Consider the following 22,982-nt stretch of genomic DNA (forward strand, 5'->3'; position numbering starts at 1 on the left):
AGTAAGCACTCTTGCAAGAACTTGAAAATATGTAAAAGTAGGCAGAATATTTAAGACATAGTACAGCTGATTGGCAATGTCAGGGATATTCTTTTTGAGTGATTATGTGAGACCACAGAATAGACAATAAATATTTTCCCCAGTATTAATCTGTGGGGAATATGCAAATAAGTAAAACTGTTTTTTTTTAATTTAATCAGTAGTATCATTCACCTGTAAATCATTTGAAAAAACATGACAAAACCCAGCTGCAAAAAAAAGATACCTTCTATAAGACGTTTTATTTATTAACCATGAGCTGACTTACAGAACAGAGTGCCATGGTAGGCAAACTGAGAGACCTGAAGAAATTACGTGCTCAGGTAAGTTAACATTTGAGTGTCAATACACTGGGTTAGAAAGAAACTATATTTTTGTCCTTTATTTGTGCTGCATCTTTGTTGCTCAACAGCTTCATTTTGCATCAGCAGATGAAAAAATGGATTAGGAACTAAGAAGAAAAAGTGTGTAGAATTTGGTAAACTGATGAAAATTTTTTTTAGCTGTAGGCTTTTTTATTCAGAAATAGGATAATTTATGTAGACATTTTTCATGTTGAGGAAAACAACTGGCGTATTGAGTTTTGAGAACTAGGACAAACAGTTTCATAGAGACTTTGTGAGATTAACCCTTCTCAGTGGTTGAATCTTTGTATATTATTGTCACCATTAAACTGTTTAAATTATAACAACTGTGAAAGTTCTCCATCTCCAGTTACAATCATCCATGAATGAAGGTACAACTTCTGTGACTGAAATTATATTTCCGTCCATTTAATTGGAATTGCATTTTTTCACATAATTAAATTGATTAACACTGTGATGTGTGTTTCATAGAAAACTATTGTTGGGGTCAATGGTGAGAAAAGCATCTACAATTATATTTCAAGAAACAGCTTTCCATAGAATTTTTCATTAAAAAAACAACTATCCAGAGGCTTCTATGTTGAACTTCAGATGAGAAAAATGTTCTTAAAACTTCAAGTATTTACAAAACATTAAGGCAAAAACCAAAATGGAATACTAGTTAATCAAGCAGTTTTTGAACTAATTCTTCTGTAGCTTCCTATAACATTCCTACATATTTTTAAATTTGAAATAAAATAGCAGCAGTTGAAATTCAGAAATTTGTTAAATTTAATACAGTCAGAGTCTTCACTCAGTGTTGGATATGTGTCCTTGCCATTTCAGCAGCAGTTCTTACTTTAGGTGTATCTTTTACGTTTAATATGCTACTTTACTTTTGCTGTGCTCAGAAGGGGTTGTCAGATCGTTCTGATAGTCATGATGAGCACCCGTTTTCTAGCACAGTTGCTCCTAGCCTAGTATTCTGTTGCATACTTTAACATTTGTGTAGGCTTCAACCTAAGCTATCTACCCTGTTGTGTCGTAGTATAGATGTAACGGAACTTGAAGAACTATGTGTACAGTCCTTTATAAGCTTTGACTCTGTGTTTTGAAAATATTTTTAAACATAACAGAAAAGCAGAATATGGGCAGGTGTGGATGTCTGGATTTCCAGGGCTTTGGACAGTGTGTTGATTTTAGCTTTTGAAATGGAAAATACTTTGGTCAAAAACAGAACCTATGATAAATGCCAGATCTCAACTTCGCTGAAAAGTCATATCATGTATCTATTGCTATATGAAGAGGTCACAACTGTTATGTTTTTATATTATTTTATTTTAACTAAGGGGAAAAAAAATCTGCATCAATGGGTGCTGAAACATTTGCCATTGTTGTTTTCTTTGACAGCTTTTTGGAAACTGCAGCCTATTTCTGTATGAAACCAAAAATGGGAGAGAAGGAGGTGTCCCCACATTCTTTCTTCAGCATTTGGCATGAATTCAGTTCTGACTTCAAAGACTTCTGGAAGAAGGAAAACAAACTTATTCTTCAAGAAAGGTACATTTGTTTGTTTGTTCAAAGGCTTTTCTCAGGGGACGTTATTGGGAGCAATCACACAGAAAGCAGTCAGCCTCACTTCATTAGCACACAACCTATTGAAGTTTTCTCAGTTTTTTCAAACAGACTTTTAAAAAAATATGTAATCTTCATAATTTTCAAATGGGACATTAGTGTCAAACCTGAATGATATTTTTGGTAAAGCATGTAACTACTGTGCCACTCTGAATCCAAGAAATTGGAGACTTGTTTCAGGTCTGAAAGTTTATTACAGTTTTCCGATTAGCATATTCAGTGAAAACAAGTCAAGGTATCAAGGCACGACATATCGTAAATATTTGTTCAGTGAAGCTGGGAAAAAGGAAGGGAAGCAGGAAGACACAAGGAAAAGTCAATTTGACCCCATGGTAAGAAAAGACTCAGACTGAACCATATTGCAAATCGCAGCTCATGAACATGTGCATGTGTGGTATATGTGGCATAAAGAAATGAAATAAAAGTTTTGAAAAATTGCCCATACTGTCTGGTACATGTATTAGAAGAGCTATGAAGTTTGCTTTCATCTGCATGCAGATATTGCATTGTGGTCACCCTTTGTTTATAAAAATGCCAAGAAATAATCAGTTGTTTAAAAAGTAATGAATGCCCTGTAAGAACAAATCAAATCAATACAAACATAAAAACTGCAGACACAGTTATATAATCCTACATCTATTAGCAACTTGAGTGACCTTGGTATACAGATAATGAAGCTACTTCCGAGCCTTAACATTAACAGGATTGAAGCTGAAGCTATATGTTCATTAAGTGATTGATATAAGTCCATGTTTAGGTAATTTGACAAGAACAGGCCTCTTTTTAAGAGTACTCACCCTATGCAATTGTCCCAGATATCAGATTGCTGGCTTAGGAACTCATTGAAAACTCTCCTTAGGCAGCTATATGATCAGTGTCTTGTATACCATATATGTTCAGTGTGAGTGGATACATTTTGAAGCAGACTCACAGTTAAGAAACATGGATTCTGCTCCTATTGCAGGAGCGTGGTGCAAATGTTATCACAGTACAGCAGCTCTCTGGGGATCTATTTCACTTTACTGACTGTCTGACTTAATTTTATGTAATTAAGTATATCTTTCTGGAATTGAGCTGACAGTTAAATGCTAAATTTGGTTTCCTTTACAGGGATTTAGCTGTCAACTTAATACAGGTTAATTTCACCTTGTATTTTTTATAGAATATGATTTAAGAAAAAAGTCCTTTCCTTTCCAAAATACTAAGCTATTTTTCTAAAATCAAACAAACAAAAACCCTCCAGATGGTTCTTGCTGCAAAGTATTTTTCTTTAAAAGACATTAACTAAATAAGGAAAAAACCTCTTCCTCCTATTTTTTTAGTACATCTAAAGCTTAAGAGAACAGTGGCATTATGATACAATAATTTAATTCACCTCCAGTTCTATGTATGAGTATGCTAAGAGAAAGAAAGTGGCTGCTAGCTGCTCCCTTCTAGGGCAAGGGTGTTTTTAGCCTCAGGGTGCAGGAAATGACAGGGAAGAAAAAGGACAGTGGGAAAGGAAACTGGAAGAACCATAGGGAAGCACAACAGAGAGACCCAAACCCAGACTCAGAGCAGACTCAGAATTTCCCAGGTAACTGCAGCCCAGGACATCACTGAGGTTAAGACTGAAAATGATTCATCCTGAAAATCACAGGTAGATTTTTGTTTTGAATTTTTAATTTTGATTTGCCTCATCAACTTTAAATCTTCCTCTTCATAGATTTTGGTTGTTCAGCTGAGACAGGGTTTAGACTTTGGAAACCTTTGATATCTTGGTTTGTGCTTACCTCTCAGAAAACTTTGGCATGGTGCTGTTTCAGATCTGGCAAATTCAAGATCTCTTCATTGCCTTTTAGGAATTAAAATACTTTGCCAAAATTGGCAGTAAGAGTAACAATTTTCTAAGTAAAATAAATCATTTTGCCCCAAATGAAGGATCTTCTTTGGTAAAACAACTGTCTTACCAAAGTCTTTATGTGGAAAATATTTTGCCTTCAGCCATAGTTCAACCTGGTATCTGAAGTTGCTCTTTAAGCTTTTTTTCTTGACTTTACATTTCCACTTTTCTTAGTGAAAGACAAGATGCTGTGATGTGAAGGTGTCTTGATATTGAGAAGTCAAAGGAGAAAAATCTTGATTGAAGACTAAGTGTTGCCCAAAGGTGTAAGAATGTACAATACAGTGGTTTTCAAAATCTTAGCCTAGATTGACCAAACTGTAGGTGACAGAAATCTGAAATCTGGGTATTGCCACCAAAATAGAAATATTTACTTCAAGAAACTAGATTTTACTCTTTAGTTCATGTTCTTGAAGGTTTTTTCTTCCAAAGTTGAGGAGCAGGCTAGAACATTAATAGTCAAAGTAACTTTCTGTAGTTTTTCATTGGCACTAAAGTGATGGATACAGTGAGACTTTTTTTAAAGTATTGCAGTATGCCACCTGTGATGGATTATTTACCAGGTTGCTACCTCATGAAATGTATTTTAATTATTATAATTATTTATAAAATGAATAACTTTATTTCCTTTTCTTTTTTTAGTTTGATCATCTTTCTTTCTCACGCCTGGGTTGGTTTTGGGGTTTTTTTGCCTCTTCTTCCTCCACTTTAATTCAACACACTTTTATTCTGTGGCCAATGTTTTTAGAATATTTTATATCCCAGTTTCCATATGGACTGTGTATGGAAAAGAATTACTTGTTAATAGAAAGCGTGCCTTATTTAGTCTCTGCAAATGTGAGTCACACTGTTTTACAATAATTTACCCAAAAGCTTTTCATAGATGGTATTTCCTAAGGTGGCACTACTTTTTGTTACTGATAGATTAAAAGTGTATGTTTTAAAGAAAGCAGTCAGCCAGTTCTTATTTTAAACACTTTTCACTTGGCATTTCAACTTGTATATTGGTTTGCCAAGCATTTATATGCAAAAGATAAACATTGAAGTGTCAGACTTCATATTTCCTTACCAGAAGATGAGAAAAAAAATGAAGAGAAATGGGGCAAGGTTAAAAATAAATTAATTTTTCTGAAGTTTTTTACTACTTTCACTCAGTTCTCTCACTTGAAATAAAGCAGAACTGGAAAATACCAGCTGCATAGAAGATTATGCATGATAAACTGTTAAATACAGTAGCAATAAAAAAAATGCACCTGAAAATTACAGTGAAAGCATAGGTCTGCCAAAAGGTTCTCTGAACAGTACTACTTTTTGTGGTCACACTGCACTCAAGGCTAACTGGAGTATTCCAATAGAAATTGCTACCTTGGTTACTCAGAAAGTTCTCAGATATAACTTGTAGAGGTTGAAATTTCTGGTGCTATGTCTATCCTAAAGATGTATCCTTTTAACTGAAAAATGTCTGAGTAATACAACTTCTTTCTGATTAAGCCACTTAAAAAAACCCAAAACAAAACAAAAAGAAAAAACAACACTAAAGGTGCACGTTTAAAGGTTTTAAATGTTGTAGGTAGTGTCCTTTCATTGTATATTAAATGTGTCACTGGCAAGCTTTCCATGTGAACTTTGAAACCTCTTGAAAGGTATCAGTCAATATAGCTTGTGATCAGCAAGAAAGTCAAGAAGAGCTTTCCTAATTATTTTTTGGTGTTGTTTGGGGGAAAAAAAAAAAAAAAAAAGATTTTGAACTTTGTGAACTTCCTTGTTCAGCATGCTCATTATCTACATATGCACTTCAGTTGCTGAATATGGTAAGATGTGTGTTGCTCTCTGAATACATATTGTCGGATAATGCACAGCTGCAGTGACAGATATGCAAAAGTCTCAGCTTTTTAGAAAAGCTCTTAGAGGATCATGCCACAAATCTTCAAATGCCTTTTTTTCTTCCGTAGTGAGAGCAGGACCCTCGTACAAACTGACCTGTAAATATACTAACTCTTTACTCATGAATCTCTGCTTTTATTCAACCCCTGGTTTCTTTATATTTCTGAGGTAGAGATGTTCAATTTTAAATGCACTGTTCCAATCTAGCTCTTCTGTGAGAGCAAGTATTATTTTTATTTTTCTTGACATCCAGCTAAGGCCTACAGAACTGCTGCCCAGACTTTCCAAGGAACTAGGAAAAGATAATCTGTCCTAGACAGTTAAGCAGCTGCTGGGTATGGCAGTCAAATATGGAGCTGGAAAGTTCCTGGTAGCTAAAATACAATTATTCATCAGAAAATCTCATATTGGTGGCAATGCTCCATCTTTAGGACTAGAACTTCAAGTTTTCATTATCACTGTGAAATACATCCTGGCTCATTACAGTAACAAAAATCAGTCAATCCTTTAAGTATTTTTAAGTTTAAAAGAAATGGGAACAAAGAAAAGTTCCATTGCTCTGAAAGTTTAATACCAGTATCATTAGGCCGTAGATGCCCATTCAGATGTTACTGGAAACGGGTCAATGACAAGACAGAAATGTGTTTGCAGGGCCTCAATTCCACTTTCCCTTTTTCTGGGTGCAAGTGAGGCACTGGCACTCGTTTGTCCACTCCAGCTCTGGACATGTTTCCGTTTCTTCAGATTGTTTGCTGTTCCAGAGGGCCTGTGCAACCTTGCAAAGATTTACATAAAACTGGGGAAAGTTGTAGTTCTAGACAGCAGAGTGGGGGTGAAGGGGCCAGGGCGAGAAATAAAAGGACGGATATCAGTGTCCTGTAAGTGTTTACATAAGGTATATATTGCTCATAAGCTCGTGTGGCCCTTGCCTTTATGTAAAGGCATGTCACGGAACAGAGACTCACTGTGTCAGGGATGCCAGCAGAGGAGAGTTCATAAGCAGGATCAACATGATGGTAAAATTCTGTAAGTCCCAGATATCTTGCATAACGCTAAGCTTAAGAATTTCTTTTGGCTGACTTTATTCAACCCTTTAACTCCCACGATAAATCTTTGACACATTAAAAATAATCTATAAACTCAAAACCATGCACTTGTGTCTCAAATGTAAAAGTTGCCCGTTCCCGTAAGAATAGCAGTTAAGCTGGCACCTGGTGTGTCACACTGTGTATATCTAGATGAAAGGGAGATTCCTGGCCAGCATGTCTCCACAGCTCATTGATCTCCCTCTGCAGAAAGACTGGTATGTCTCCCTACAGACTTCTCGGCAGGATGATTTAAAACTTGCTGTTGAGCAATTTAAAGTCTGGCATTGGATATCTGTACGTTGCACAGTGAGGAGTGTATTGGTAAGCTGCCACTTCTGCTTGTGGAGTAGGGCATTAAATCCCATGGCATGAGCAACGTCCTCTCAGAGTAATTTAAAGGATATTTTGTTAACGCTTATAATAGGAACCAGTGAGTCAGACTTGAGAGTGAGAACTTGGGGGATGTGGGAATATGCATTTGCAAAGAAATGTGGAGATGGAGGTAAAGAGAAGATAAACGTAGATGGACGGGCCACATGAGAGGGAAAGGATGAAAATGTGGAGTATGTTTAGTGAGGTCACATTTTGCTTGGCATGCTGTCGTAATGCCTACTGAAAGCTGCAAGTGTTACATTAGTAAGTCGTTACAGGTAGATACATTTTCTGACTTGGGAGCTTTAATCTCAATGTCTTTATTGCTCTCTAACCAGCTGAGTTCCATGCTGGTATGCTTGGTTTTACAACTCATAGTTATAGTAACATTTCAAAACAGAATGTACTTTATGTGGCTTTGAACTGAGTAATTAAAAGGATCTTCCATTTTTGAGAGTATTTCAAACTATTAACTTGAATAAAATAGCTTTCTGAACAGAACATGCTGTTACAGGCATTGGAAAATCTACTTAAAAGAAGTCTAAACACACCAAAGATTCAGAAGCTGGGAACAGGCCTTTGAGGCCATGCCTCACAAAGAGACAGTTTGCTGTCCAGCTGAGAGACATTGCTCAATATTTCGGTACTTTTTTTTTTTTTCTTTCTCTTCCTTGTGCACTTTCAGCAATTAATCCTTTTTTTTTTTTCAATGAAAACACTATAATTTTTTGATTGGGAGAGGAGAGCAGTAACTTTCATTTTTTGCATTGCCTTTGAGGGAGAAATTTGTGAAAAATAAAAGCATTTGGACAGAAGTTTTTCAATCTGGTTCTTTGGTAGAAATTTTTAATACCTTAGTTTGACATTTTTAAGTAATATTGTGTTTTGTAAGGCAGGAACAAATATTTCCATATGCAACTGTAAAGCAGCTGGTGCATACAAATAGTAAACTTGAACAAAGTGAAGAATCCGGTAAAAAAATAATTTGAAATCTGTGTTCTTTTGTCATTTTAGTGACATGAGGCCAGATTCCAGAATGTGCCCACATAAACAGCAGAAGGACATTTCAGCAGTCTCATCTTTATTTACCTGGTGATGGTATTGTTTCATGCTGGCACATCACGTTACATCCTGGTGTTTGTAGATAGGAGATAGATACCAGTCATTATCTCATAATGAAGTTGCAGTCTGTTTTCATGGTTGTAATGTCAGATTTGATGTGACAGGTATGATGTTAGTGAGATGGAATACCATGATTCCTACCAGTAGTGATCTTTTCAGGTTTTTTAACCCTTTCCTGTTCCTTGAAAAAAAGAATAACACTTGCATATAATAAAAATCAGCCCAACACACTCAACAGATATTTGCATATCAGTGAAAAAAATTATATCACAAAAATATTGAAACAGGATTATTGACAAGAGGTGTTACACCTTCTGTGCCTGTTAAATGTTTTCATTCTCAGGCAAAGTGATTACATTGGCATTTGAGGTGCAATAAGATGCAATATTTTATAAATGAGCAGCATTTCTCCTTAACATATTAGACCCTTAAAGTTTGAGACACTCGCAAAGACTTAAAATCCACTGTAACCCAGACTGATCCTGAACTACTGAAGATGTTAGATTCCTTGGTTACTGGGAGTTTGCCAAATGAGTGCATGGAGTTGGCATAATAATGACAATGTCCATTAAGTTTAAGCACATGTCTATGTGCATGTTTTATGACATGAGTACAGGGACCAGTCTAACATCAGTGGGTTTTTTTACATTTTTGGGAAGAGTCTCACTGTGCCTGCAGTCATTTTGAGTCATTATATAATTACATTTGAGTAATTACATTAGAACTTTTGAATATTTTTACCTGATGCAGCAAAGCTGGAGGCTGCTTATTTTCCCATCTCCTGCGCCGGATATCTCTAATTCTGTGGGTCCCCACCTGACTTTTTTTCTTTGCTTTTCAGTGATCTCTTCTATTTACTCAATTATCATCTTTGCTTCTACTGCCAATCTTGTAGCTATCAGTTATCCGACATAGTAGTCCCAGTATAGCAAATGTGGCAACTCATCTGTGCAGGGTATGTCTCCGTATCCTATTTAAGTCAACCTCCTTCTCCATGAAGTCTGTTCAGCAAGACTTTTCTCATTCTTTTTTACACATTGCATTTTTTTTCCTTCTTTTACCTCATCTGCTGCTTTAAAATGTTTTACAGCAAAGTTTCATATTTCCATTCACTCATGAGTTTTCTTTCTTTTGGTTGCTGATTATGTTACCAGTTTTACCTCACCTCCAGTCTTGTTCCATTCCCTTATCATTTCCTGTTGAATTTCCTAACCACATAGCCCAGAATGCAGCCAGCTTCTTTGAAAGCAACCTGGCTTCAGTTCCAAGAAAAACAATGGAAGGTGATGACTATCTTTTTTTAGAGCAATCTCAATTTTTATGGGCAAAGTCTGTAGGAAAGTGATTTCCATCTTGCCTGAAATACTGGGTACTTTGACAAGATGGCAGAAGTCAGGAAATGTATTTAAGTGGGCATATGAACATTTTCATTTCATTAGAATCATAGCCATCCTTAAAAATTTTATTTTTTACATTATCATTTTCAAGATGAAATTTTCTTTAATGCTAAAGTTGTCATCTTATGTTTCAACACAATATACTTTGTTGTGTTCATGGACATCTGTGTATCTCTGCACAGATAAAAGCAGAATCCCTAGATCACCAAGAATATGATTGCTAGATAGGACTGAGTGAAACGGAATACTTGTGAATAGAAATTCTTTCGGAATATTTTGAAGTGCATTGTGGACTACAGTAAGACTGTACAAATGGAGGGATCTTACTTTCATCCAGTTGGCCTCAACTTCAGTTGGCCTCGAAGTTTTAGGCTCATTTTACATGATCTACACTGAAGAAAATCTGAAATGTATTCTCCAAAGTCTACTCTACACTGTTGACAGAGGAGGGATCTTGTTCAGGATCCTGGTACGGTTTACTCTCTGTTATAAGTGGACAGTTTAAAACATTTTAATCTATTTGTCCTTGGTCCTCTGAGCCAAAGTGTGATTAATCACTGTGTATTTCAGCTGTCCATTGTCTGCCTCATGGCCCTTGAAGTAAACACGGCAGGGATGTCAGGATAGTCTAATACATAATCTCCTTGTTGGTTACGTAGAAGCTAGGTTTCATCAGTCAGTTTGATGGTACCAGGTACACTACAATGTGCTTCTTATGCGTATAAAGTCTTTGCAGTCAGTTACTGAATCATATCTATGTCCTCACCTCAACCCTATTGGTGTGAAAGTAAAAGCTCTACATTTTTTTTTCTATTTTTATGTTGGGAATTGTAATTTTCCTTTTTGTTGTTGGTGGTGGTTGGTTGGTTGATTTGGTTTAGGTGTTGTTGTTGTTTTGGTTTGGGTGAGGGTTTTTTTGTTTGTTTGTTTTGGTTTTGTTTTGTTTTTTTTGTTGTTTGTTTGTTTTTTTTTTGCTAAAGACAAACTTCTTAGCACAAAATAATTTCAGTATTTCAGTAACTGGGTCAAATAATAAAATATAGGCAACATAGGCACATTGCCCTTGAAAAGTTTCCAAAGGAAGAACTTTAAAGTTTTCTGATCATGAAGTCTTAAACTTGTCTGGCACTTGATACTTTTGCTGAGGATTTTTAAATTTGTTTTTATTTGTAAAGGTACTATTATTATTATCAATAAGATATCTCAAACTCAGACAAGCTTACATAAAACATTTTCGCAACACCCCTTTAATTTCTCCGATTACAAGCATTTAATGTTATAAAGAGTATTGGTCTCAGCTTTGGTTTATGTTAAAAAATACAGAGTATCTACAGAAAAATGTCGTTTGGGTTTCATGAACTATACTGTCAAACTGTAAAAGTGGTGTCTGTCTGAGTTTATTGTGGAAGTTTTGTGAGCAGCTCTGCTGTCTGAGGGGTATAACCTTCCAGCCTTCTCGCTGTGCTTGCATTTGTCATGTAGCAGTGCTCGCTAGTGAAGTGAAAGGCTACCAAGCCTAGATGGAGCCAGTAGGAAATGAATCTGTCTGCCACAGATACTTCAGACAAAATTATTAATGTTTAGTGGCAGGAAAGTGGCTCCCCCCCAATGGATTGAATGATGACAGAAAGTCTCTAAGCCTTGATAAGGTTGTGGCCAGGCTGGCTCTTGGTCTAGAAGGTAGATAAAGATACTCTGTCTTTTGGGTTTGTACAGATGTCTGGTTTCTTTTTCCTGTGTGTGTGCCAAAGTGTAACTTGCTTATTCATCTTGCAGACTGGCTTTAAATTTAATCAGAGTTCGTATAAGTTTGTTTCACAATAAATATGAGGTAGAAGGCAGCAAAAGTGCTGGAGTAGGGTTTTTATTATTACGGAAATAGGAAACCACTTCCTTTCTTACAGGTCATAATTATTTGACTCTCTGAATCTTATTAAATAGCAGATTTTGAGACCTTAATTCTTAGCCTCTGTGACTGACTGTTCATTCATTTGTAGAATTTTTTTTTAAACTGACCAATGGATTGCCCACTGTTGTAGATTCCCTACATGTTTTCTTATTGTTAGGGCTGTTTGGAAGTATATGCTTTCTGAAATAATGCAGGCAACACTGTAGCAAAATTTAATATTTAAGGTGATCCTATATATTTGTCCAGATTCAAGTTATGAACACTCTTATTAAGTATTTATATAACCAGCCCTGGGCCTGATATTGAATCCACTGCTGTTAATACCTCTGCTCTTCAGATTGCTACAGTGAGAGTAAAGCAACTCTGTGGCTATCTAGGCTAAGAAGACTAGTTTTTATAGGATTATGTTCTTATTAAGACAAAATTAAAAAATTATTTGGGAAAAGACGTAACAGGCAAGAGTTGCTAAAAGTAGTGCAGTTGATGTTATATTTCATTTCAAACTGATATGCTCACTTTAAAGCCAGAATTGACATGAGATGGGGCAGGGGTTGATAGCAAATGAACCAAATTCAGTTCACTGAAAGAGAGTTTGAGAAGCAGTTGGAAAGTATGAAGTGAGATAGCTTGAACATCAGTCTAGCAAAGCAGCTTAGCACACTGTAAACTTGCAAATAATTCCCATCACAGTTACCAAGTTAACGGTACCACCTGGCTTCTTCAGGAGTGCACCATGTCCCTTGGCACCTCCATCTTACCCACTCCTAGATCACACCTTGAGCATCTGTCCTGCTTCTGAGTGTTTGGTTCACTTGAGAGCAATAGTTCTATTAGATGGCTGAACAGCCTCTTTAACAGAAAACATTAGTACTGTTAGAACTAAATAATTTAAGTAAAACCAGATCTTCAGAACAACAAAACAATCTATACACATGCTAGCCTTTGGCTAAGGGTCATAATGCTTGGGAACTGGGGAACACCCACCTTGCTCAAACTGTTTTTCCACATCCTCCACCAGTGGCAGCCTATCTTTCCACAGAGGGCCTGACAACCAATCCCCACTTTCCTAGGAATGTCTTTTTAACTGTTTCATGCCCTTTGAGCTCTTTGTGCTCTGAATTGGCAAAGCTGCAGTGTCACTTTGGCCTGGAGCCTGGAAGTATGTAATTGTCTGCAACTGCTTCTCATTTTGTGACTGTTGGGAGGTTCACGGATTCATAGTTCTGGTGTTGTTTTCTCAAAATGTCATCTTCCCTCCTCCCATTTTTGAATTAGATCTATTGATTTCTTCATGAAGCTCTAACAACTCACTATAGTTGAATAGTTAATCCAATTTTCCTGGTATAACCACTAGCATTAATACAGGTTTTGCACCTTTTGGTCTTAGGTTATTATCTTGGATCGCCAAGCTGATCAGGGTCTCACTGGGGTAAGTGGGAATTAATGTGGGAAAAGCCTGAGTAAGAAGGAAATTGCCACTGTGAGAACATGACTTGAACTAGGTATGAGGTAAGAGAAGCAGGGCAGTTTTGGCTAAATCTCCTGAGTTTCATGGATGGGAAAATGAAGAATAAGTCAGGACCAAGTGGAGAAAACCTAAGAAGTTGACAAAAGAATTACCAGTGGCAAGTAAAAGTTATTTTCCAACTGAATTAAGATTATTGTCCTCACTTCAGAGGTAATGTTTTATCTACTTTTCTAGATCTTTCAATTTAAATGTTCACATCAAAACATGCCCTTTTGCTCTTCTGGAAGGACTGGGTTATTTTAGTTTTACATTTAACAAAATCTTAATTTAGTTGAATGACCTGTGTTCGGAAAATACACTTGCATACTGTAGAAATTGATACCAGTTCTGCTGGTTTATGATTTAGCACCGTGGAGGGCTAATGATTGCCTTTGTCTCTATATTTCACCAGTATGCCAACTTTTCTTTTATAGATACAGCTGTAGATTTATACAGTTCTCTGTGCTTCCAGTTCTAACATGGTCATAAACTAAGTCTCCTAACAGTGAGCTTTTGGTGTGCTGCCTTTACGTTTCTAAGGATGTTTCTTTCTGAAGAGGCATACGTATAGGTCGTATTGACTTCAGAGGCTCTATCCAGCCATGTGAATCTTCCTGTACAGGGAGCAGGACAGGGGCCAAGAGACAGCAAGCTGTCCCAAACCCACACAGTGAGTCAGTGATATGGTTGGAACTGGAACTGAGCGGCTGCTAGCTCTTAGCTTTCTCTTAAGTACATTAGGGAGTAATGCTTCTCATCTTCTGCATTTCCGTCGGTATGAATAAATAGGCTCAAACTCCAAGGAATTTCACAAGAGCTACCAAAAACTTGAGGACCACAATTAAACTAGTGAGACTCGAACCTCATATGTAATCCTAGAAAAATGGGTGGCAAAGGTAAAGGTTGTCATTTATCAGTCTGGAAGTTCTGGATCATTTTTTCAAGTACAATCTAAAGGACAGAGAATTTCTGATTTCCAGCCTCCCAGACTGGCATTGTTGTTAGCATTTTGCTGTTTCAGGCAGAGACAGCCTTTCTCCAAATACGTATTTCTCTAATAGAGGCAGAAAATTTAGATGGTACACTGACAGTGACACTTAAGGGGACCATCTTTTTAGAAAATAACCCCTATCACTGCATTTTCAACAGTTCCATTCCATATGAGGACTTTTGTTTTGAATTAATGTGAGACCCCCAGAGAGCTGTGCTGTTTTACAACCTGGTATGTTAGGCAAGCAGGGGGTAATCTGTCCTGGAAGGGAGATATTTAGATGTGACAAAGACTAGAACTAAAGATTCCCTGACATTTCCTGAGAATAACATCTAGAGCTGTGTGAACTGATTTGGTAAATATTTTTGTATGTTACATATGCTGTCGTTTGCATGATGAGTAGACTGAATACCTGCATATATTACATTGCTTCTATAAACCCGTCATTTTGATAACCTCAGTAGTACTTGTACAGTCCCTGGGATTTGACACTAATTCACTCCCAAGTAATATTTCATTTTCTTATTTAAATGATGTCTACCAGTGAAAGGAGCCAGCTATAGTTGTATTCGAAAAAAAGGAAATTATATGAAAGACGTGCTATTTTATATCTGACTCTGTAAGAGTGTCTTTTGATGGGTCGGGGTGTGTCTGACTGTTTGGAAAAGATCGTGGGAGGATCGATGTCACAGATACTTTTCCTCCTTCAGATGTAAGTATATGTGAAGAAAAAGTGGTGTTTCAGGAAAAAGAAAATGTCTTTGAACTTTACCACATTCTGTATCTTTCCCATAAGTTTCTGTTTAAAGCTATCACCACGTTCTGGTCACCACTTTTACTGAATTTATTTAAATACGTTTTAAAGGTGGCTTACTTGGCTGTTTGACATTCTTGTTCTATATTATGCTGCAGCAATCTATCTGATTTGCAGTCAGAAAACGTTACAGCTTGACAATAATAGGTTTGAAAGCCTTTTTTCTCCCCACTGCATGTGAAGGTCCTCCTGCATTAATAAAATATAAGTTTATCAAACGTAGATAGCAACTTGTTGGAAGTGCTGGAAAATAACTGATGTTAAAATTAATATTTGAAAGTATAAATTTGAAACTTATGAAAAGAACGAGGTGTGTCTGTTGAAATTGGAATAAGGAGAGATGGATGTGAAGGTGATTTTTTTTTTGGTTGTTTTGGGTTTTTTTGTTTGTTTGTTTGTTTGTTTTTTGTGTGTGTGTTTTTTTTTTTTAATGTGCTTAGCAGACCCAGCTGGAGTTGTGTTTTCAAAATCCGGCCCTTACCACACACACAAAAATATTTAAAAATAATAATAACACCACTTCTGATTCTCACATTGCCCTATGTAGCCTCAGTGAAATAGCAGACATGCAAGTGGTCTGGAGATGAACCGCATGGAACCAGCCAAAGATATATCATTTCTTCAATATCATTTTACTATTGTGTTTTGTTTTGTTTTGTTTTGTTTTTAATCACTGTTGGATAACGATGAAAAGGCAGAGTAAAAGCTATCTAAAGTCTACATTGTTGGCAAGAGCAAGCCAATATAGGATTTACATTTTTATTTTCTACTTTCTAATTTATACATAATATTCTCACCTCTCATTAAAAAAATATATATATGCATCTCACACCATTTCATACAATCATATAGGAAGGGTTTATGTAAGTCTTTGAAGCTCAGAGTATTAATAACTTAAATCTGCATTATCAGTGTTTCAATAACCATGCGTGTTTGTAAGGTTGATCTAAAAAATGAGTAAAAATGGCAAAGAAATTTTTTACAGCGTGCCATTGAACTCACCAGACTTATTCTGGCAGCCTTCTCTTGGAATATAGCCCTCTGCCTTTCATAGTTTGTTCCCTCTGTGTGTGACAAACAGGACATTCATCCCATTGAAAATGTGGCATTTGGTGGTATTTCACAAGACCCCAATTTTGACACCCTTTACCAAGTCAGGGAGCACCAAGAAGTTGCACCTCATTTCTGGAACCTGCTCCTCTCCTTACATCCGAGCAGCCCAACTGCTTTCATCCCCAGCAGTCCTGTAGCCTTGCTGCTCATCCTCAGTTTTGGAAATAAAGAGATGTGTATAGTGACATGCACCACCTTGGTTGTAAACATCATGTTCTTTAATAATGATTCTGCAAATTTTTGGTTTTATTTTAAGTCATTGAGTGAAGACTAGAAATTTTGGTTATGCTGTTTTGCCATTTTAAATACAAACAAACTGAGTGAAAAGGAAGATAGCTTGATGAGAACCTTTTTTTAAACTTTAGTTGAAGTAATGAGGTTGGGAATGGATTAGGAATGATTTTTAAATACTCTTAAAAAGAAAAGAAGCTTTCTTAGCGGTGTTTGCTATGAATGCTCTGAAAGGTATTCTTCACGTCATCCAGTGTATTTTAAATCCTGATATATTTGAAACTTCAACTATAGTAAGTACTGATTGCATTTGTAACTAAAATTGATTATGTCATTGGTTATGCCTGTCTTTGTAAGTGCCAGAGCCTGATGGTGGGGCAACAGCAGCCGCAAAGTGCAAGGTGCAGTTTTGTGGAGTGCACTAATAAAAATATGGGAAATAAAGTTATTCACTTGTGTCCTCAGGCCTAAATTTGTAAGTTATAAACTGCACTGTCTTTGGAAATGGTTTTGGTCTGGAGGAATATTTATAAATGATGTCTCTCTTCAGAGTTAAAGAAGCAGAGGAAGTCTGCAGGCAGAAAAAGGGCAAGTCGCTATACAATATAAGACCAAAACATGACTCCGGAATTGTAAGTAAAAATTGTAGCTATACTTTTGTTTCCATGCCTCATTCTACCTCTTTCTCTTGCATTTTATGCATATGTTATTCTTGATGTACTGTTTTGTTCTGTGTGTATGTTTGTTTGGTTTTAACTTTGAAAGTGTTAGATTAACAAACTTGAATGCTGCCCATGAATGTTACTCCACAGTGTAAGCAAGGGCAGAATATCATTGTCTCACCCTGCCAATCTGTCTGAATCCCATTCTTGGTGCAGAATGCAACCAGAAGGCAGAAAGGCAGTTCCAGTCTTCAAGCTCATTTAGTCTGTATTCAATCTCTTTTCTACAGTTACAAAATGTAAGGAAGAATTGTGATAAGTACACATTTTACAAGTTGGATCCCTTTACCAAATTCTAGTGGCTTCTCTTCCCCTGATCTGGATTTGTTTGGAATAGAACCCTGAGTAAAAAATAATACTGTGCTCTGATCATTCTTCTGAAAACAGATAAATAACTTTAATGATAGTAGAGGATAATTCTAGTTATGCAATGAAACTTTTCCACTATGATTGCCTAAGCATTTCTAGGATCATGTCTGATTTTACAGAAAATGAATATTCCTCTAGTGAAAAATCAGTCTGGCACCCCACATTAAAATTAAACCTGTAGCAACTGACTATCAATTATATTTGTAAAATATTGTAATGGAAGATACTTTTCATTTGTCCGTGTCCCTCTCTGTCCCCCCACCCTGGCAAGATTTAATTCTTTTGTGCTTTGTAGCCATGGCTATGTTACTGGAACACATCCTTGAAATGAAGCAGGTGGTAATTCACTATATTCTAGCTAACATAATCTGACACAGGAAGAAATAATATTGCATTTATTGTTTCGTATTCTGAATATTTAGGGAGAGCTGGCTATGGTTAGTGGGTTAGTGCCACAAGAAATGCAAATGGAGCAGCAGCTTGGTTAGGAATGATAAACCAGATTTTATTTTATCAATTTCATTTGAAAGCAGATCAAGATGTTATTAAAAAAATAAAAACAACAAACCACAAACAAAAGAACAACAAAAAACCCCTTACATATCTTGCTATATGTAAAGACACTGAGACTTTTTTTGGTGAGAAATAACTAGAGGCTTAATTATTCCTGTATCATTATGATTATTATTTGCACTGAAACTGGGACTTTCAGTGTTACTTTCCTTTTCACTCTTATAAAATTTTCAGTAATTAAAAATTTTCCACAAGCAGTGTGTAGCCGTAGCCTACTTCAGTTCTAGCTTCAAATGAAATGTGTGAAGTCAATGCTTTTGTAAAGTGTAATAGAACATTGACCTATATATTTCTGTTCTTTTCATGTTTGTGTGAGATGGTTTTGTGTATACTTAATTTTCTTATTTTTTTTTTTCAGAAAGCAAAGATAAGTATGAAAATCTGAGAAGAACAGAAAAAGCCATTGTTACCTGGTTACCAAAATTCAACATGCCTCTGGGTGGGGAGTGAGGGGAAGAAAACTACATCATCCTGATCATTTGCTTTCTTGACCTTTTTGAATTTGCTTTTTGTTCTCTCAAGTTTTCCACCAATTGATGTGCTATTGTACATTCATTCACGAATGTAATCACTTTAATGGAGTGCCCAGCAATAGACTAGGTATGGACTTGAAACACCTTCCCCGTACTCTGTATCTCCTTTGCCACTCAAAAATGGTATTTTGTAAAGTGTATGGTATATTACACATAGGCCAAGTCAGCATGCATAAAAAGTGACATCTGCATCAGTGCTGAACATGCTAAAAATTGCATTAAGTTGAACTTCATAAGAATGCTACTCAATACAGTAAAACATTTCCATTCCTACCGGCAACATCTGTTTAACACAAATACTTCATGGCACTGCACTTAGATTAGGGGAAAAAAAAATGTTACTCCTAGTGAATTGTTTGTATCCGTTTCATGTTGGCATTTGTAGTTTGTATTTTGAATCGTTCAGTGCTGTTTATACAGTATAATCAATGCTTTCCCAACTTGTTTGGTTGCCCTCCATGACTAAATATTTGTGGAACAAGATGTTTACTGTAACTATCTTTAAAATCAATAAGGCAGCGTACTTTTACTTCATCATTTGCCAGATAGTGAATGCCAGGTGGTATGCGGGTCAGAAATCCAGCATTTAAAAAAAAAAAAAAAAAAAAGAAAAAGAAAAAAAAAAGAAAAGGAGTAAATGAAAAGCAGGAAAATACAGGAAAAAAAGCACAGAAATACGATAGAGAGCATGAGAGAGATTTGGCTATTATAGTTTGTTAATATATAAAGCAGCTAATACTTTTACATGAACTTTAGAAGGCAGAGTATAGTTTTAACTGCTGACCACTTAAGTCAGACAGGCTTTTGGCCACATGTACATGAATTCCCTTTTGGACTTAGCTTTACAGTTAATTCAAAACTCCTTTATAGAGCCATTAAAAGATGCACATGGAGATTGACATTTATGGAAAATAGTAGCCAATTCTAGTGACAGAACATAGACTACCAACTAATTGACATCAATTTCACACTTAACAGAATTGCAGACTTTTCCTCCAGGCTTTCAGTGTTCCTGACGAGGAGGTTAATGATTGAAATCCATGACTTAGGGCTTCCATTTTAGACAGCATGCTTAATTCCTATTTGCAATCCAGAATTTACTGTATCAGTTTTGATCTGCTCAACTGATAACAACCCATTCCTCCAGTCCTAATTAAAGAGCCCCAAAGCAATCAGCCTGATTGATAACATTTTTCTTTCAAAGCACACTTTTTCTAAGAGCAGACTGCGTGTGCAACTGAATTGGACGCACGTGCTCACAGGCTTGGAACCTGAAAGACACTGGGGTAGGGCAAATGAGCTCTAACCTGCCGGGTTGGGTTATTCTCTAATCTAGCACACGAAGAGACTTTCCTAGCTGTCCAGAGGCTCATATACCCTACAGGGTGTCATGAAAGGAAGTGCAAAATATGACCTCAGGAACCTGTTATTCTTCACATATACCAAGCACTAGAAAAGAGGTTTTTTTTCACTATGTGAAAAGCAAGTCTCCTGTTGCTGACAGATCTATGTGAAAAACTGTACTTGTAAAAATTTCTGGCAGGGATATAAATTACCAAGAATGGAGTTCTAAAATTTTGTGTTGTTGGGAGTAACATTACTATTTGGGGAAGTGAACAGAAGAGATTATTTGCTGTGACAACTAACTTATGGAAAAAAAACTTTAAAAGATAAAGCTATTTTAATGGCACTGATTCAAAACCATGTTTGTATTTATGTAAACAATAGTCTTTTCCTCTTAACTTTGCTCCTAAGTGCAAGGATACAGTAGCATGTTTTCATTTGTAGCCTTCCTGTTCCCTTCAGTACCTACAGTATGTATATTACTATACTAAAAGAAATAATAGATCATCTAACAAAGATCACTATGTGCAATACTGTATTTAGTGTTTCTATTTCAATTTTTTTAGAATGTTAATTTATATGAAAATAAAAGGAATAATACTGAAATAATTGCCTTATTTCTTCACTGGCAGACTATGCAGTAGTTTGCTAGCAACTATTTCCTCCCTAAGCACCACATCCCATTCAGGTTCCTGTGATCAAGGGAAAACTTTTCTGAAAGGATGGGTGGAAAATGGGCTTCTCTTTCCTTGCCTTTTGGAAGCATAATGATAGTAATTTCCAGTTATGTGGATATATTAGCTCTTCCCAAGGTGGTGGTAGTGAGGAGCTCCAGAGTCCTTTACCCAAGCAGACTATGTATGGCTTACTTCCTTGGAGTGCATTTGGCTTAGTTTTGTAAACTGTTCCTATTAACGCCGCCTCCCTAAGAGTCTCAAGAAATTGCTGTTAGATCAAAAACATGCAGTAAAAAGTCTTACCTGCATATTATGCCTTTAATGATATGAAACATTATACATATATGAAGTGTTGTCCAGCAACATGATAGGACTGTCACATACAGATATACTACCCTTTTCACTGGGTCTGCAACATGGATGCTGAAAGTTATTTGCAAACCTCACTCTGAAGAACAGTGTCAAAGGTTGACTGCAGCTGGTGGTACTTAAGACACAAGCTGCTACATTGATTTTTCCTCATTTCATTTATTCAGGTCCAGCCTATTCGGTTGAACATCTCACTCTTATATAGCTTCTCTCTAGCCTGTTTTCAAACTTCCATAGAAAGTAAAGTAGCCCACTACGTGTAGCACCAAAGTTGACACACAGCACTCTCAGAGTGGAATTCCCACATAATTTTCACCACTGCTCTGTGGCACACTCAGCTTTTTACAGAATTTTGAACTAATGTTATTTTTTTTGTTTTGGTATGTTTTAAAGAGGTCAAACACCCCACTGGTCTCCTCTCCCTCCATTTACTGCAACATCAAGCATACTTCACTTTGAATTGGCTGCAGTCCTTGTGAGAGTTCTCACAGAAAAGATTCTGAGCCTTCATTGATCACCCACACCACATATCACCCATGATTACTTCAATAAATGCAGCAACTAAGTAAGGACTCTCATACCTGAGCAGTAGAGGTGACTTACTGAGAATAACAGTCTGGCTTTTATGAGAAACTGAGAAGATTCTTGGTGTTTTGCTTACAAATTAAAGCCTTTCAGAAGCATGGTACTTTGTCATAGAATCATAGAATGCCCTGAGTTGGAAGGGACCCACAAGGATCATCGAGTCCAACTCCTGTCCCAGCACAGGACAACCTCACAGTTCACACCATGTGTCTGAAGGCATTGTCCAGTCTCTTCTTGAATGCTATCAGGCTTGGGACTGTTACTACCTCCCTGGGGAGCCTGTTCCAGTGCTTCACCACCCTCTGGGTGAAGAAATTTTTCCTAATGTCCGACCTAAACCTCCCGTGGCACATCTTCCTGCCATTCCCTTGGGTTCTGTCGTTGGTTGCCAAAGAGAAGAAGTTGGTGCCTGCCCTCCTCCTCCCCTTGTGAGGAAGCTGTAGATCACAATGAGGTCTCACCTCAGCCTTCTCTTCTCCAGGCTGAACAGATCAAGTGACTTTAGCCACTCCTGATACGGCTTCCTCTTAAAACCCTTCACCAACTTTGTGTTCCTCTTCTGGACACTCACCAGTAGCTTAATATCTTTTTTATTCTGTGGCACACAGAACTGCACGTTGCTCCAGGTAGAGGCCGCACCCGTGCAGAGCAGAGAGGGACAATCACCTCCCTCGCCTGGCTGGCAATGTTGTGTCACAGTTGGATTTTTTCTGTATCACCTTTCATCATCCTAAAGCACTTCCAAAACTTAGTTAAGTATTAACCCACAGTGGCAGTGGGAATACAGTTAGTACATCTTCCACAGACTGCCATTTCTTCTTGCACAATTTTTCAGTGATCAGCTAAAAAGCTGGAAGCAGTTATTCGTTTCATGGAGAGAAGTACAGCAAGTCTTTGCATTTTCATTATTTTGTTTTATAACCTAGGTTAATAAGCAAAGCCGAGTTTGTGCCAAGTCTGTTACATCAGCTACTTTAGTTACACCAATTTTAAACTGCTATGGACAGAATAAGTGAAAACTGATGAAGCTGACTTTTTCTGAAGATAGTATGAACAGGTCAGCAAAGGGAGAAGACAGATAACCATGCCCCACACATCAAATGAAATTCATGTTATAGAACAGGTTTTCCAGGCCATTCTCTTGCTTATGACAGACCCATCCATACCTGTGCTGTACCAGATAAACATTCTTCCAACCTACATGTAAAGGCATCCTAATGGTAAATCCACTGCCTCAAAAAGATTTTGTCTTTCTGAAGATAAATGCTCCCTGTTGAGCCAGCACTGTTTTCTCATTAATTCAAAGCTGCAGCTTGAATTTAAGATCTTAGAAACTGAGAGTCTTCATTTGTCACCCATCTAAAATTAGGGTCCTGCCAATGGGACAGTTCCACGGTTGTAGAGCTTAACATTTAGTGTCTTCCTCCTTCTCTTGTCCCACACCATCATTCTACTTTAAGAAATACTGGATCTATCTGAAGC

The 22,982-nt window shown here is 36.9% G+C and overlaps 1 protein-coding gene across 4 annotated transcripts in view; it reads left to right on the forward strand.

Annotated features, from left to right (window-relative positions):
* The window catches only part of FMN2 (formin 2), a 182,188-nt gene extending 161,710 nt beyond the window's left edge, over positions 1 to 20,478 (forward strand). For 3 of the 4 annotated variants that reach the window (XM_065057829.1, XM_065057828.1, XM_021296043.2), the window contains exons 17-19: positions 1,794 to 1,943; positions 16,879 to 16,960; positions 18,351 to 20,478. In XM_065057829.1, coding sequence (XP_064913901.1) covers positions 1,794 to 1,943; positions 16,879 to 16,960; positions 18,351 to 18,377 — 259 coding nt within the window. In that variant the 3' untranslated portion in view covers positions 18,378 to 20,478. Of the gene's footprint in view, positions 1 to 1,793; positions 1,944 to 13,059; positions 16,961 to 18,350 lie in introns of all 4 variants that reach the window. The other variant, XR_010471507.1, reaches the window with a different exon arrangement.
* The last annotated feature ends 2,504 nt before the right edge of the window (positions 20,479 to 22,982 follow it).

Source organism: Columba livia, chromosome 3, assembly GCF_036013475.1.
Source record: "Columba livia isolate bColLiv1 breed racing homer chromosome 3, bColLiv1.pat.W.v2, whole genome shotgun sequence".
Lineage (NCBI taxonomy): Eukaryota > Metazoa > Chordata > Aves > Columbiformes > Columbidae > Columba > Columba livia.